The sequence below is a fragment of the Engystomops pustulosus genome, chromosome 8 (assembly GCF_040894005.1).
Source record: "Engystomops pustulosus chromosome 8, aEngPut4.maternal, whole genome shotgun sequence".
Lineage (NCBI taxonomy): Eukaryota > Metazoa > Chordata > Amphibia > Anura > Leptodactylidae > Engystomops > Engystomops pustulosus.
In genome coordinates, this window is record NC_092418.1 from 65,443,144 (window position 1) to 65,460,347 (window position 17,204).

Genomic DNA, 17,204 nt, shown 5'->3' on the forward strand with positions numbered 1-17,204 from the left:
AAGATGGTGGTGAGATACAAAATTGAGTAGCAAGGTATCAGTCAAAAAACATAGCAAGGATCATGCACACAGTTAGTATAGTATAGCAAAAAGCAATTGGCATGCTACCACCAGCAGCAAACTTGTTTGGCCATCCATGACTTTAGCTAAAACAGAAGTGCAAACCACACTACCCAGCAGAAGGCAGGATCCAACTAGCAAAAAAGAGAAAAGATCACGCAGCCCCGTGGCAGCGGCAGGCGGTGGGGCTGCCATCGGAGCCACGGACCCTCCAGTAAGTACCGCAAGGGGGGAAGGGAATCCGATCTAGTGTAGAAGCTCCTTACATGCCGACACCCGTAGCTTCTGTCACCATTGCTTTAGGCAAGTCTTCTTTACTATCCCAGTGTAGTGTCCCAGTACCTCTTCCCAGCTACTGGATAATATAGTTGTTGGGTGGTTGAGGAGTTACCAAATGTATTATGTGATTCAGTTAATGTTTCCTCTATGCTGCCACCTACTGGCATAATTGTATACGTGTAAGAGTTGTGGTCACATGACCTTCCTTCAGCCAGTCTTTCTGGGGAAAAGCCTCTAGAATCTTCTGAGGGTGGAGTCTTCCAAGTCAAACCTGTGAACCAGAGGAGGAGCCAGCTGTGACTAGATGCGGAGGAGAACATTTCAGTCAGGATTTTGAGTGTACAGCTATTTAGACTGCTCTTCACATTCAGCCTAGGCTCCAGTTTCCAATTCGCTGATCTAGATAGAAATCTGTATTAAACAACAGCAACATCCATTCCCAGCATTGGAGGACCGCAGTGATCACGGCACCATGAGAAATTTACCTCAGAACACACCAAGCTGGCTGCAGTCCTCATATGTAACCTCATATAGCCAGCAAAGAGAATGCTTTACAAGGGCTCTTCTGCTCCACTCAGCGCCTTTAACTGTTCAGCCAGCGTGAGTGCCATATGCCTGAGAAAACCTCCATCTATCACTGTACGCCCTGCAATAGGGAACCATGTCAGTAACCGTGTCACATCTTATTGCAGTGAGCACAGCAGATTTTTGTGTCACTTTTAACCCTTTAAAGACGCAGGGTTTTTTCCCTCATTTCTGGCTCTCCACCTTCAAAATTTACAGAGTTGTGTGGGGGCTTATTTTGTGCGTAACAAATTTTACTTTCCCATGATGTTATTTATTATTATAACATTCCGTGTATTGGGAAGCAGGAAAAAAAAATTCCAAATGGTGAAAAATTTAAAAGAAACTCATGTGCGTCACCTTCTTGTGGGCTCAGTTTTTACAACTTTCACTCTGCGCTCCAAATAACACCTCTACTTTATTCTTTGGTTCAGTACGATCACAGTGATTCCAAATTTATACAGGTTTTATTGCGTTTTAATACATTTTCAAAAAATCAACGAATGTCTACGAAAAAAAAAAATGTTGCTATCTTTTGACGCTAATAACTTTTTCATACTTTGGTGTAGGGAGCTGTGTGATATGTAATTTTTTTGCAAAATGAGCGCATGTTTTCATTGCTACCATTGTGAGGACTGTGCAACATTTCGATCACCTTTTGTTAAATTTTTTAAGTCATGTATTTTGGACATTTTGGTGCCATTTCCCGTTTCGGAGGTCAATAACCATTTTTATCTTCTGACAGATCGGGCATTTTGGGACGGGGTGATACCTAATGAGGGTCTTTTACTAAGGGCCCGAATCGCTATTTTTCATCGGGTTTCCCGATTATTACTGATTTGCGTCGTTTTTCCCTGAATTGCGGCGGGTTTTTGACACACGAGATCAGATTGTGGTGCATCTGCGCAGGCTTGCATGTAACGGAAATTGGGGCGTGGTCGTCGGAAAACCCGACGGATTCGGAACCGCGGTATTTTTAAAAAAATGTGTCGGTTGACACGTGCTTACATGCACCCAGGTGCAATAATTTGTGTGTAATTTTATTGTAGATCTGAAGATATTTTACTTGCATAATCTGTATATTGAGTGTTATAGCGCTAACCCTAAGTCTGAGGCATTCACCTTGCTTATCTAGACAGTAAAACTCAAAAATTATTTTAAAAATGTAGCACCTTATCTGTGTAAAAGAGCTACATAGGATGGATCCAAGTATCACCCGAAGAGTTAAAAGTATACTTTATTTTGTGACCAGAGCTCTATAACTTCTTAGTCCTTCATCCTTATTTCAGATTCATGTGAGTTTTTATTCCACACATAGGATCCCTTAGTACATTTACAGACTAATTCAACCAAAAACGCTTCAGATGAGAATAAGACACCATTCAGACACGGAACTGCTATAATGTTCTCCTAGTCCTCCAAATTCTCCAAGTGGTAAATTCTGCTATGCAGAGAAAATAAAAAAGGACATAGTGTAGACAGTTCCAAAGAATTAAATTTTAAATCAAATCTACATAAAATCGCTGCCCGACCCTGGGTTTGGCCTTTTGTTGGTCATGCCCCGGAAGAAGCTGCAAGGCGAAACCCAGGGTCGGGCAGTGACTTGGCGCCACGTGGAAATTATATGGGCATTTTTACTTGATTTTATGTGAGTAGATTTGATATTAAAAAATTTAATTCTTTGGAACTGTCTACACACTATGTCCTTGTATTTTCTCTGCATAGCCAAATTTACCACCTGGAGAATTTGGAGGACTATTAGAATATTATAGCATTTCCTGTGTCTGAATATTCTCATCTGAAGCATTTTTGGTTCGATTGATCTATAAAGGAATCCTATGTGTGGAATAAGAACTCACATGAATCTGAAATAAGGGTGAAGGACTAAGAATGTATAGAGCTCCGGTCGCACAATATAGTATATTTTATCTAGACAGTATAGTCACAGGTGCTGCCTAATTAATAGTGGGGTGTGGCTATCTAATTAGCAGCCTTTATATACTTCTGTGGTCAGTGTGTTTGGTGGTTTGCAGCCAGATCTTGTTGCAGTGAACACAGCAGATTTTTGTGGCAAATAACCTTTTAAAGAGCATTCATAAAAGCGAGTGTGTGAGCTTGGTGGCGACTGTGCATTGATCTTAAGTGGGTGCAGTGTCCAAAGTGGGACTAAGGATTAAGGGATTTAACATTGAGGGACTGTAGCAGGTAACTGCTGTATTTTGTGTTACATTTGTAATCCCCATTAGAACAATGGACTCCATAAGCGGCAATGCTACACAGTGTACATCCTGTGCCATGTATGCTTTCCTTGAACAGCCATTCGAAGGGGAATGCTGCTGTGTGGGAAGTGTGGAAATTGCTTGTCTGGAAGCCCAGATTCAGGATCTAAATCTGTAGTATGCTCTAGTATGGCAGTTTATGATAGGATTGATCAGACAACCTAGGGTAAAGTACCCTAGGGAGTATGAAAAATAGTAAAACTAAAAATAAAAACAGTAAAAAAAAAATTATAACTAAAAAACCTAAAAATTCAAATCACCCCCTTTCCCTAGAACTGATATAAATATAAATAAAAGGTAAAAATCATAAACACAAGTTATCGCCGTGTCCAAAAATGCCCCATCTATCAAAATATAATAATGTTTTTATACTGTGTTTTACCCTGGAAAATCGCACCTAAAGTTGAAAATGTCACTTTTTTGCACATTTTTAAAAATATTTAAAAAATCTATAAAAAGTGATGAAAAGATCGCACAGTCCTAAGCATTATAGCATTAAAAATGGCACCACCCACAGCTCCGTATACCAAAGTATGAAAAAGTTATTGGCGCCAGAAGGTTTTAATTTTTGTAAATGTATGAAAAGATTATAAAATCTATACACATTTGGTATCCCCATGATTGCACCAACCCAAAGAATTAAGTAGACCTGTCATTTATGGCGCACAGTGAAAGCTGTAAAATCCAAGCCCACAAGAAAATGTCGCAAATGCGTTTTTTCACCATTTTCACTGCATTTGTAGTTTTTTTCCCCCGCTTCTCAGTACAGGGCATGGAATATTAAATACCATTACTATAAAGTGCAATTTGTTACATCGAAAATAAGCCATCACCGAGCTCTTTACGTGGAAAAATAAATAAGTTATAGATTTTTGAAGTGAGTGAAAAAAATAAAAAGGGCCAGGTCGTTAAGTGGTTAAACTAGAGACCTGAGAGGAGGTCATAGTCCATGGGGGAGGAAGGGGGTCTGGAATGAGATTGGGGAATAAGAACAAAAGGAATACCATAGGGAAAACAGTATAAAGTGCATGTACACAAATGCCAGAAGCCTCACAAACAAAATGGAGGAACTGGAACTCTTAAAGTTGGAGCGCAAATATGATATAGTGGGTATCAGCGAGACATGGCTGGACAGTAGCTATGACTGCGCTGTTACTATAGATGGTTATAGTCTTTTTAGAAATGATTGTACAAATAAAAAAGGGGGAGGGGTTTGTTTGCCTCAAGCCCGTCCTGCGAGATGACATCAGTAATGCAAATGTAAATGTGGAGTCCCTATGTGTGGAGATAAGGGGAGGGAAAAAGAATAATAAAATATTACTAGGGGTTTGTTATAAGGCTCCAAATATAATGGAGGCAGCAGAGGAAATGCCGGTAAGTGAAATGGATGCGGCTTCAAAGCTTGGTGAAGTACTTAACATGGGGGACTTTAATTACCCAGATATTGACTGGGGGTTAAAAACCTGCAGGTCCTTCAGAGGTAGCAGGTTTTTATCAACAACAATAACATTTACCTGTGGTAACTAGTTCTGGAGCCAACAAGAGGGGGGCCACTGCTGGACCTTATCCTAACCAATAGATCTGATAAAATATCAAAAATACAGGTTGGGGGATTTTGTATTATGCTTTACTAAGAGCATTAGCGGAGGGGCAACCAACACTCTAAACTTCAGGAGGGAAAATTTTCAGCAACTAAGGGAAGATCTTATAGGCATAGATTGAGACAATGGGGGTCATTTACTAAGGGCCGAATTGCGTTTTTCCATTAGTTTACCTGAATATTACAGTTTTTTGCCGATTTGTCCCTGAATTGCCCCGGGTCTTTGGCGCACACGATCGGATTGTGGCGCATCGGCGCCGGCATGCACGTGACAGAAATCGGGGGGTATGGCCATCAGAAAACGCGATGGATTCGGAAAAAAACACCATATTTTTTTTAAAAAAGTGTCGCTTGACACGCCCTTACCTGCACCCAGCAACGGATCGTGAACTCCAACGGACTTCAGCATAGCAGCGACACCTGGGGGACATCGGGTGCACTACCTTAGTGAATCGCCGGAAGACCCGAATCCTCCACAGAGAACGTGCCGTTGGACCCGGTAAGTAAATCTGCCCCAATGTTCTCAAAGACAAAAGCCTCCCCCCAAAAATGGGACTTTCTAAAAAAGTCCTGTGAGAAACACATACCATATGGGAAAAAGAATAAGAGGAACAAGCCAATGTAGCTAACTAGTCTTTTAAGGAAAGCAATAAGCGAGAAAAATAAGGCATTTAAGGTACTAAAATGTGAAGGTAGCTATGAGGCATTACAGGATTATAGAGAGAAAAATAAATCCTGTTAAAAGCAGATAAAGGCCGCAAATATAGAGACTGAGTGAAATATTGCCAGGGAGTGCAAAAATAATCCCAAATTATTTTTCAAGTATATAAATGATAAGAAACTAAAAACGAGAGGGGCCTCTTAGAAATAACATGGGGGTCATGGTGGAAGGAGATGAAGAAAGGGCTAATCTACTGAATGTCGCCTTCTCGACTGTTTTTACCCAGGAAATCCCCTGGTGGAAGACACAATGAGGAATAATTTAAATTCACTTTGGAATATAAGATAGATAAATCACCGGGACCAGATGGCATACAACCCTGGGTTCTGCATGAACTATGTACTGTTATTTTTAATATTTGAAGATTCACTGAGGACTGGTTATGTTCCACAGGAATGGCACATAGCAAATGTGGTACCAATATAAAAAAAGGATCAAAAAGGGATCCTGGAAACTACAGACCTGTGAGTCTAACTTCTATGGTGGGGAAAATATTTGAGGGGTTTATTAGCAATGCTATCCTGGAGTATGGGTTTATGAGAGGTCGGTCCTGTTTGATTTTTCTACAAGCAAGTAAGTTCCAGACTGGATCTGGGGGACACTGTGGATGTTGTATATCTGGACTTTGCAAAGGCATTTGATACTGTGCTGCATAAAAGATATATAAAATGTATATAAAATGAGACTGCTGGGACTAGGAGAAAATCTGTGTATTTGGCTTAGTGATAGAAAACAGAGGGTCGTTATTAATGGCACATTCTAAGATTGGGTTGACGTTACCAGTGGAGTGCCACAGGGGTCAGTATTGGGGCCACTTCTTTTTAATATTGTAGTGGGTTTACACAGTCAATACTGAGGTTGAATGTTTAGCATTACAGAGGGAATTGTGGAAGCTTTCAGAGAGGGCAGAGAAACGGTTGGCCATGGAAAAAAAAAGTACATAATTATACAAAAAGTATAATTATGTTCTAAACAGTCAATTACTTGGTAAAACTGGAGCTGAAAAGGACTTGGGGGTATTGGTGGATGGTAAACTAAATTTTAGTGACCAGAGCCAGGCGGCTGCTGCTAAAGCAAATAAAATTAAGGGAGGTATCAAGAGAGGAATAGACTCTCATGATAGACATAGTTTTGCCCTTATACAAGTACTTGGTCAAACCACATATGGGATATTGTGTACAGTTTTGGGCACCAGTGTATAAAAAGGACATAGTAAAGCTGGAACGGGCGCAGAGGAGAGCGTCCAAGATTATAAGGGGAATGGGACTAGAATACAATGACAGATTACAAAATTTGGGATTATTCAGTTTAGAAAAAAGACGACTGAGGGGAGACATTATTACAATGTACAAATACCTGAATGGACAGTACAAGGATCTCTCCAAACATCTTTTTATACCTAGGCCTGTGACCAGGACAAGGGGGCATCCTCTACGCCTAGAGGAGAGGCGATTTTACCATCAACATAGACAGAGATTCTTCACTGTAAGAGCAGTGAGACTATGGAACTCTCTGCCGCAGGAGGTTGTTATGGCGGACTCTATGTACATGTTCAAGAGAGGCCTGGATGCCTTTCTGGAGAGCAAAAATATCATGGGTTATGGTGATAAAACATTTATTTAATTCTTAAAGGTTGGACTTGATGGACTTGCGTCTTTTTCCAGCCTTCTATACTATGACAGTTATTTCCCACAGTGAGCCATACTGTGTAGGCCCATCCATGGCAGTGTAATATAGGATTGGACTGTAATGGTTGCCTAGCAACCTATAAAATATAACCCAACAAGTTATGTCTCCATAGCCAGGTACCATAACACCAAGTCCCCTATGGGCACCACAAAGTGTCCTCCTCCCATCTGTTATCGGGCAGACACCAAATATCAAGATGCAGGCTTCTCTGCAGTACCATTGACCTTGGACTCTGCATACATGATGAAGACTGATTTCTCGTTTAAACAGCAGGGTTTTTATTTATTTTCTTTCTGTTTCCTTCTGTTTTCAAGTGCTGTATAATATGATGACACTACCGGATGATAAGGCGCATCGGGCTATAAGGCACATTATGAATAAAGGCCAGCTATGACATCTAGGTGCATCTATAAGGCGCACAGGATTATAAGCCACAGGTTCCTGGTGGCTGCTTGGGTTAGAAGGGGGTCCAGGGGCATGGTTTGGATGCCGAGCGGAGAGGTCGCAACCAGCTCTGATAAAGCGACTCTCCACAGAAGCGACCCGACAACTGTCAGCACCCCGAATAGGGGCGGACTGTATTCGGCACCATCCTCCCCAAGCAGCATCAAGGACACAGGGAGCAGAGGGGAGCGGCCACAAAGGGAGATGACACCGGGTTAGAGGGGGGTCCATGCACACGGCAGATAAAGAAGTTGGTTCGCGCTATGGCGCCTGTTGTTGCTGTGAAGGGGCCGTCTCCGGTGGCAGGGACCTACGTAAGTAGGGACCGCAAGAATAAACAAGAGGAGAAAAGCGTCCTTCGGCACCAGCTTGAGTAAAAATCTTGAAAGTTTATTAGTATCAAAAAAGAGTGATTAAAATCAAAAACAGTGAAAAAATAACAAAACATGATAAAAACATGTTTGTACAAACAGGACTGGGTGACGCGTTTCGGACCTTTACATTTTTAGCGGTCCTTACTCATACCTCAAGTATGTAAGTAGGGACCGCTGCCCTCCTCCGCCTTGCCTCCTCCAGTCACTGCCGAGTCCCCCTCTGGTACTGCCGGCCATGAAGGGTCGCAGCCGCGGCTCTGGTCTCTTCCTGCTACTGCTCTGCTCCGATTCATGGAGGGGCACGATGTTGTTATCGCGGTGCCAGGGCACCATTGTCGGGTATTATGCCCATGTGCAGGGTGTTGCCAGGTTATTGCTGCCGTGGCCCAGAGCTTGTTTGACATATAAGGTGCACCAGACTATAAGGCACACTTTGGATTTCTAAGAAAATCTTAGATTTTTATGTGCGCCTTATAGTCTGAAAAATACGGTATATAAATAAAGATTATTCTTATTATTAAACCTCAAAAGATTCTTGGCTTGTGTATATATGATGTCAAAACAACCAGCTCTGGGGACCATATCACTAGACACTACAGCACTGATCACTGCATTGACCTATTTAAAACATTTACAACCAAATATGACATTTTTTTTGCATGAAATGTTTTTGTACCTGATGTACCAAACAGTTTGGGCCTTAAACAAAAGCTTTAAATTATTCACTTTAGTAGTCTACAAGTTTGACAACTTAGGTAACCTTTTGTAACCTTAGATAGGCAAAACAGCACATAAATTATCCCAAGAAACAATTTGAGAGTGCCATGAGAAAATGTGCAAGTTTGTGACCTATTTGGGATTATTTGGATTTGTACATGAATGCCTCCTAGGCACTAGTAATATAAAATGCTTACAGGTCTCCTTTGTTCTGTTCTTGTGCATGAAGCAAGTGAGCATTCATAAAGAAGTATGTGAATACAATAGTTTTGCTTTGTTATTATGTAGAACCAGTGCATTCACATTGTTGCATTCAAGTGATTGACGTCACCTGCCCTAATTGTATACATCAGCACTTGAAAGGTGTATTTAAAGGGTTTGCAGTTTTGATGCACATTACTGAGCTTTATCGTCAAAATGTTTCCAGGAATGGGAAAGGTAAGAATGCTGCACACAGTTATATGTTTTTTAATATAGTGAAGCCAAGCTGTCTTGTTCCCAAACTGTATTCAACCACCGGTATACTATAAATCTACTGTTTAACCCATCAACACTGAAACCCTTTTCTGTTTTTTAATTTCTGCGTCTAACATCAAACCTTCCAAGATCACAATTAAAAAATATATATATTTTTATTTATATGCACTATTCCCCATTTAGAAATTAAGCAGTGCATATACTGAAAATGTAAAAAAATTATAGAGGAATACATTTTTTTTAATAGTTTCCTATACAGAGCTATATTTAGGCTTAATTTCTGAAACTGTATTTACTAGTTGGAACTTTCACTATGCCATCAAAATTACAATCATGGGGATTGTAAATGAAGACTAAATCAAGAACATTAGTTTTAATAATTCGCCCACTGGCCTTTAATAATTTTGATGCATCACTTGCATCATTAATTTAATTTCGACACCAGCCAGAAGCTGACCGAGATTTCAGCTTTTACATGCTGCTGGCCAATCTGGCAGGACAGTGCATCCCTGCCGTGGCCCATCTATTTCCACCGCCTTGCCCTGCCCACTTTTTAAATAAAAAAGGAATGCACATATGGCAAACATAATCTTTACTATTTGGGTCATGATCACTAAGCTGCCAAACTTATAAAGTTTGCTTTGTTAATTGAATTCTTATTATTTGTGCCTTTGGAGAAGAACAGTTGAATTAATTTTGTGGGGTGCACGTCCAATTTATGTAGACAAATGAGGCAAAAATAGAGAGGAAAATGCGGCACTCACCAGAAGGATGTTAAAAATGCTTCTTTATTTTGGTAGAGGTGACAGGACAGAGTGAGGAGCTGCCTCACCAAGGCGACAGGCCGTTTTGCGTGAACACGTTTTCTCAAGCCTTCTGACAACAGCTGAGCAGGAAGAGAGATTTAACAGGGATGTAGCTTGCATTGCAATGCCATGTGCCAAAATACTTCAAATATGCACATATTTTTTTAGGAATATACTAAGCCAAGTTATAGAAATTGCAAAGTTAGACTACACAGCCCAATATCGCAAGAGATTCATCCTTTAGCCTCAACTGTTGAGATAAAGCTGGAAACAGCTGTTAGACTGTTTAGGTATATCTGTCTGAAAAAAATATTTTTAAAAATTGAAATAAAAAAAAGTTTATTATTTTTAAAACAAAAGGCAATACTGAGGCACTCCAAACAGTGAACATTTAGGAATTACATCGCCTTGGTCTTGGAAGACCAATGACTAACTCACATCAGATTTGCATTGTGTGCTTGCAGGAATGGCCTTTAAGCTGCAATAGGAAGCATAATTGAACTGCACTCTACTAATGTCAAACTTTATTGTATTCAAAATGTAATTTCTTTATAGATCATCTTCTATGAGGAGAGGAATTTTCAAGGTCAATCTTATGAAGTCAGATGTGATTCCAAAGATCTGTCCAACTATTTCAACCAATGTAAATCAGTCCGGATTGGCTGTGGAAACTGGATGCTTTATGAATATCCAAACTTTAGAGGAAACCAATATTATCTTAGAAAGGGAGAATATCCAGAATTTCAGCAGTGGAAGTTTAATGGCTCTATTAAGTCGTGTCAGTTAATTCCACAGGTAAAGATAACACTAATATTAAACATATACCATAAAATGAGTATGAAACATCCAGATTTTCAAATGTAAAGTTCAGATCTGATCTCTAGTCCTTATTTATTATCCTATCACGAACTGGTGATATTTACAATCATATGCAGTTATTTAGTGATCTAAAATTTCTAAATGATCGCAATTGTAAATGCACTTTTATTTTCTTTCTCTAGCATCATGGTTCATATAGGATAAGGATCTATGGAAGAGAAGATTTACATGGTCATATGATGGAGTTTGATACCGATTGCACTAATGTGTTTGATATGTTTCATTACAATGATATACACTCATGTAGTGTTTTTGACGGCTACTGGATTTTTTACGAGGAACCAAATTACCAAGGTCGCCAGTATTACTTGAGACCTGGAGAATACAGAAAACACAGTGACTGGGGTGCTACAAGCCCTAAAGTTGGTTCTTTTATACAAGTAAAAACATTTTATTAAATATGTAAATATAAAGATTTCACCTCTTAAAGTAATTTTCCCATGAAAGAATCCCTTAGATTCCTAAAGTAATATTTATACACAATAAAGATAATTTTTAACCCCCTTACTTCACAATTTGACTCAAGTTTTATTGCTGTTTTAGCTCCTATGCCTTAGTGATGGTCAGTGTAAAATTCCAGAGTGTGGTCGGCGACTCTCTAAGCAGACACTTCATGATCCCTCTAGTGCTATGGGATGCTGTGTGCTGAAAATGTGCTTAAATCCTAATGGTACATGGTTTAGCTACACTTAACTTCTGAACATTCACTAGAATCTGACACCTAATAAAATTGCACCAACTGTGCTCAATGCAAATGTGCAAGGTATGGCAGAAAAGTGGCCCATTTGGGGTATTTTTTCATGCATTATGTGGCTGTTTTTTGGCATATAAAGAAATAGCAATTTCTGCCCATTTTTTCCCTCTCTTACCACCCTATTTTGGAAAAGTGGGCGTGACAAGGGAACAGAGTAGCAATGCTTAATTTACTATAACCAGTATCCTAACACAAATCAATGGAACTGTAGTTTTAGTCCATGTTGTGGATTCATGATAGGTTTTATAGGGCATCTAAAAGGTGAAGCTGTCAACATTGACCACTCTTATGGCTAATGTGAAGTGCATTGCATACAATGTTAGACGGCTGAATTCCCCGCAAAAAAGATGGTAGTTATACACCCTGATCAAAATAGATATCTATTTTCTACAGGAAGCACATTTCAAAAAGGGTAAAATCCCATCCTTTCCAAGGAAGAGATTCAACCTATGCTACCACTACTTACTCGAACGTAGCAAAGGAGTCTCCATCTTGATATTATATTGATATTTAGAGGGGGCATAAACATTGGTCTTGACCATATTTAAATTTTTTCCCTAGGCAAGTTTGTCCAACCTCGGAAAGCTTTAAATAATATTAATAGAGCTTTGAGGTATCAAAGTCTCATTTACACTTGGAGAACACACCCTGCTACAAAGAATTATACACTCTTCTGCTCCGCATCACAGTCATCAGAGATTAGCCTATTTTTTCATACCAGATTCCCACTAACTATGTTAAAGTCAGTAAATATCAGACCAACAATCATATCAGATCTTGCCCGGTCATGCTAGATATTTGCTTCAAAAATATACGAAGCAGAGAATGGATGTGGAGGCCAAATGAAACACAGATAGAAAGGAGGATTTAGCATTGATAGAATGCAGAATGGTGCAATTATTTTTGGGGACTGTCTTCACCGACACATCAGTGACCCTTAATTGGGAATCCCACAAAATGGCCACAAGAGGGGAGTTTATTGCATTAGAGGTAAAAACTAAGAAGCACAGAAATACCGTCCTAAACAATATGCTATGTAAAATAGAGGCTCTAGAAAGCATCTCAAAACACTCCAAAGCTTTAAAACACCTGAAAGAGTATTAGACTTAAGTAAGAAACTGCTAAACCATCTTAACATCTCACATGCCAAACAGTACCAAGATTTTAATTACAGGTTTTATGCCCATGGGGACAAGGGTAACAAATAGAGATGAGCGAACACTAAAATGCTCGGGTACTCGTTATTCGAGACGAACTTTTCCCGATGCTCGAGTGCTCGTCTCGAATAACGAACCCCATTGAAGTCAATGGGAGACTCGAGCATTTTTCAAGGGGACCAAGGCTCTGCACAGGGAAGCTTGGCCAAACACCTGGGAACCTCAGAAAAGGATGGAAACACCACGGAAATGGACAGGAAACAGCAGGGGCAGCATGCATGGATGCCTCTGAGGCTGCATAATCGCACCATTATGCCAAAATTATGGGCAACAGCATGGCCATGACAGAGTGACAGAATGAAGCTAGATAGCATCTAAAACATCCAATAATTGACCCTGACACTATAGGGGACTTCATGCAGAGGCAGCGGCAGCAGCGGCAGGCTAGAGAGTGGCATGGCGACATACCCTAAATGGACTCAGGCTTCAAACCAATGGGTGGCAGAGAGGAACCAAAGGAGGTGAGCAAGAAGCGCTCAAATAATATCGGTACATGATAAAAGTTTGCCAGTATATTTTGTGGATTACACAGCAGGGTGGCGACAAAGTTAACATGGAAGCCATGAAAACAACCCAAAATTCTGCCTGACACAGCTCGTTTGATAAGGGGACCATGTATGGAGGCAGTGAACTAGTAGTAGATTAAAGGTGCTGCAGTTAAAACTATGTTAGTTGGATCTTGGCATGGAGCTGGCGCTCCGCTGCCAGGCGAGCTTTCGCCAATCCAAGCCCCTGTCTCTAGGCTACTCCCCAAACAGCACTTCTAAGAACCTTTTGTATAAGATCAAGTGTAGTAGCGTTCTTATAAGTTTAGGATATGGCGGGTGAGGGGAATGTAAACAGATGCGCAAGAAGCGCTGAAATAATATCCCTAAATGGTAAAAGTTTGCAAGTATATTTTGGGGATTACACAGCAGGGTGGCGACAAAGTTAACAACTTTGATGTGGAATGCCCTGTAATAGCTCTTGGGCGGTGTGCCTTTTATCGCCTAGGCTCAGCAGTTTCAGCACCGCCTGCTGTCGCTTAGCGACGGCACTGCTGCTGTGCCTAGAGCTACCGACTGATGGCGCCATGCCCACGGATGGTAATTCGGAGGAGGAGGAGGTGGAGGAGGGGTGGGAGGAGGTATAGTAGGCCTTTGAGACCTGGACCGAGGTAGGCCCCGCAATTCTCTGCGTCGGCAGTATATGACCAGCCCCAGGGTCAGACTCGGTCCCAGCCTGCACCAAGTTAAGTGTAGTAGCGTTCTTATAAGTTTGGGATATGGCGGGTGAGGGGAATGTAAACAGATGCGCAAGAAGCGCATGATGCGCATGGAGCTGGCGTTCCGCTGCCAGGCGAGCTTTCGCCAATCCAAGCCCCTGTCTCTAGGCTACTCCCCAAACAGCACTTCTAAGAACCTTTTGTATAAGATCAAGTGTAGTAGCGTTCTTATAAGTTTAGGATATGCCGGGTGAGGGGAATGTAAACAGATGCGCAAGAAGCGCTGAAATAATATCCCTAAATGGTAAAAGTTTGCCAGTATATTTTGGGGATTACACAGCAGGGTGGCGACAAAGTTAACAACTTTGATGTGGAATCCATGAAAACAACCCAAATTTCTGCCTGACACACCTCGTTTGATAAAGGGACGATGTATGGAGGCAGCTATATGGACGACTTTTGGAGGTAGCAATGGAGACAACGTGTGGAGGCTGCTATGGAGACAATTTAATTTGGATAGTGCCTGTATGTGGCAGTCCCAAACATTTTTCAAACCAGAGGAGCAGGTAGGTGGCCCTCCAGTAAAATGGGATAGATTGAGTGCCTGTATGTGGCAGTCCCAAAAATTGTTCAAACCAGAGGAGCAGGTAGGTGGCCCTGCAGTAAAATGGAATAGATTGAGTGCCTGTATGTGGCAGTCCCAAAAATTGTTCAAACCAGAGGAGCAGGTAGGTGGCCCTGCAGTAAAATGGAATAGATTGAGTGCCTGTATGTGGCAGTCCCAAAAATTGTTCAAACCAGAGGAGCAGGTAGGTGGCCCTCCAGTAAAATGGAATAGATTGAGTGCCTGTATGTGGCAGTCCCAAAAATTGTTCAAACCAGAGGAGCAGGTAGGTGGCCCTGCAGTAAAATGGAATAGATTGAGTGCCTGTATGTGGCAGTCCCAAAAATTGTTCAAACCAGAGGAGCAGGTAGGTGGCCCTGCAGTAAAATGGAATAGATTGAGTGCCTGTATGTGGCAGTCCCAAAAATTGTTCAAACCAGAGGAGCAGGTAGGTGGCCCTGCAGTAAAATGGAATAGATTGAGTGCCTGTATGTGGCAGTCCCAAAAATTGTTCAAACCAGAGGAGCAGGTAGGTGGCCCTTCAGTAAAATGGAATAGATTGAGTGCCTGTATGTGGCAGTCCCAAAAATTGTTCAAACCAGAGGAGCAGGTAGGTGGCCCTGCAGTAAAATGGAATAGATTGAGTGCCTGTATGTGGCAGTCCCAAAAATGTTTCAAACCAGAGGAGCAGGTAGGTGGCCCTCCAGTAAAATGGAATAGATTGAGTGCCTGTATGTGGCAGTCCCAAAAATTGTTCAAACCAGAGGAGCAGGTAGGTGGCCCTGCAGTAAAATGGAATAGATTGAGTGCCTGTATGTGGCAGTCCCAAAAATGTTTCAAACCAGAGGAGCAGGTAGGTGGCCCTCCAGTAAAATGGAATAGATTGAGTGCCTGTATGTGGCAGTCCCAAAAATTGTTCAAACCAGAGGAGCAGGTAGGTGGCCCTGCAGTAAAATGGAATAGATTGAGTGCCTGTATGTGGCAGTCCCAAAAATTTTTTAAAACAGAGGACCGGGTAGGTGGCCCTCCAGAAAAATGGAATAGATTGAGTGCCTGTATGTGGCACTCACAAAAATTGTTTCAAACAGAGGACCGGGTAGGTGGCCCTCCAGAAAAATTAAATGCATGAAGTACTATAGCAAGAGCCAGTGGGCCCTGTCAAAAAATAGCCATTTTCCTCTGCTTTACTGTACAAAGAGGAGGAGAAGGAGGAAAATGAGGAGGAGGAGGAGGAGTGGATCAATTATTCAGGTTGAGCTTCCTTCACCTGGTGGAGATTGGAAATTCTGAGAAATCCAGCCTTTATTCATTTTAATAAGCGTCAGCCTGTCAGCGCTGTCAGTCGACAGGCGTGTACGCTTATCGGTGATGATGCCACCAGCTGCACTGAAAACCCGCTCGGACAAGACGCTAGCGGCAGGGCAGGCAAGAACCTCCAAGGTGTACAGCGCCAGTTCGTGCCACATGTCCAGCTTTGAAACCCAGTAGTTGTAGGGAGCTGTGTGATCATTTAGGACGATGGTATGGTCAGCTACGTATTCCCTCACCATCTTTCTGTAAAGATCAGCCCTACTCTGCCGAGACTGGGGACAGGTGACAGTGTCTTGCTGGGGTGACATAAAGCTGGCAAAAGCCTTGTAAAGTGTACCCTTGCCAGTGCTGGACAAGCTGCCTGCTCGCCTACTCTCCCTCGCTACTTGTCCCGCAGAACTACGCACTCTGCCGCTAGCGCTGTCAGAAGGGAAATACTGTTTCAGCTTGTGCACCAGGGCCTGCTGGTATTCATGCATTCTCACACTCCTTTCCTCTCCAGGGATGAGAGTGGGAAGATTTTGCTTGTACCGTGGGTCCAGGAGAGTGAACACCCAGTAATCGGTGCTGGAATAAATTCTTTGAACGCGAGGGTCACGGGATAGGCAGCCTAGCATGAAATCTGCCATATGCGCCAGAGTACCAACGCGTAAGAATTCACTCCCCTCACTGGCCTGACTGTCCATTTCCTCCTCCTCCAACTCCTCCAACTCCTCTTCTTCTGCCCATACACGCTGAACAGTGAAGGACTCAACAATGGTCCCCTCTTGTGTCTCGCCAACATTCTCCTCCTCTTCCTCCTCATCCTCCTCCACCTCCACCTCCTCCTCCTCCGATATGCGCTGAGAAACAGACCTCAGGGTGCTTTGGCTATCAACAAGGGAATATTCTTCCCCCGTCTCTTGTGACGAGCGCAAAGCTTCCGACTTCATGCTGACCAGAGAGTTTTTCAACAGGCCAAGCAGCGGGATGGTGAGGCTGATGATGGCGGCATCGCCACTGACCATCTGTGTTGACTCCTCAAAGTTACTCAGCACCTGACAGATATCAGACATCCACGTCCACTCCTCATTGTAGACTTGAGGAAGCTGACTGACCTGACTACCAGTTCTGGTGGAAGTTGACATCTGGCAGTCTACAATCGCTCTGCGCTGCTGGTAAACTCTGGATAACATGGTCAGTGTTGAATTCCACCTCGTGGGCACGTCGCACAACAGTCGGTGAG

The 17,204-nt window shown here is 42.1% G+C and overlaps 1 protein-coding gene across 2 annotated transcripts; it reads left to right on the forward strand.

Annotated features, from left to right (window-relative positions):
- Window positions 1-622: 622 nt before the first annotated feature.
- LOC140074529 (gamma-crystallin-1-like) lies at window positions 623-11,387 on the forward strand. 2 transcript variants are annotated; one of them, XM_072119501.1, is made up of 3 exons: window positions 623-939; window positions 10,566-10,805; window positions 11,012-11,387. In XM_072119501.1, exons 1-3 carry the CDS (start codon window positions 886-888, stop codon window positions 11,285-11,287), a joined length of 570 nt encoding a protein of 189 aa, XP_071975602.1. In that variant the 5' UTR covers window positions 623-885; the 3' UTR covers window positions 11,288-11,387. The 2 variants fall into 2 exon arrangements, with proteins under 2 accessions (XP_071975602.1, XP_071975603.1); XM_072119502.1 differs by lacking the exon at window positions 623-939 and adding an exon at window positions 9,144-9,165.
- The last annotated feature ends 5,817 nt before the right edge of the window (window positions 11,388-17,204 follow it).

Excerpts from the sequence above, each read along its gene's own strand:
- LOC140074529 (XM_072119501.1), top strand. The coding sequence starts at position 886 with ATGCTTTACAAGGGCTCTTCTGCTCCACTCAGCGCCTTTAACTGTTCA. Across the intron at positions 940-10,565 it reads CCTTTAACTGTTCAGCCAGC|ATCATCTTCTATGAGGAGAG; the intron begins GTGAGTGCCATA and ends ATTTCTTTATAG. Across the intron at positions 10,806-11,011 it reads CGTGTCAGTTAATTCCACAG|CATCATGGTTCATATAGGAT; the intron begins GTAAAGATAACA and ends TTCTTTCTCTAG.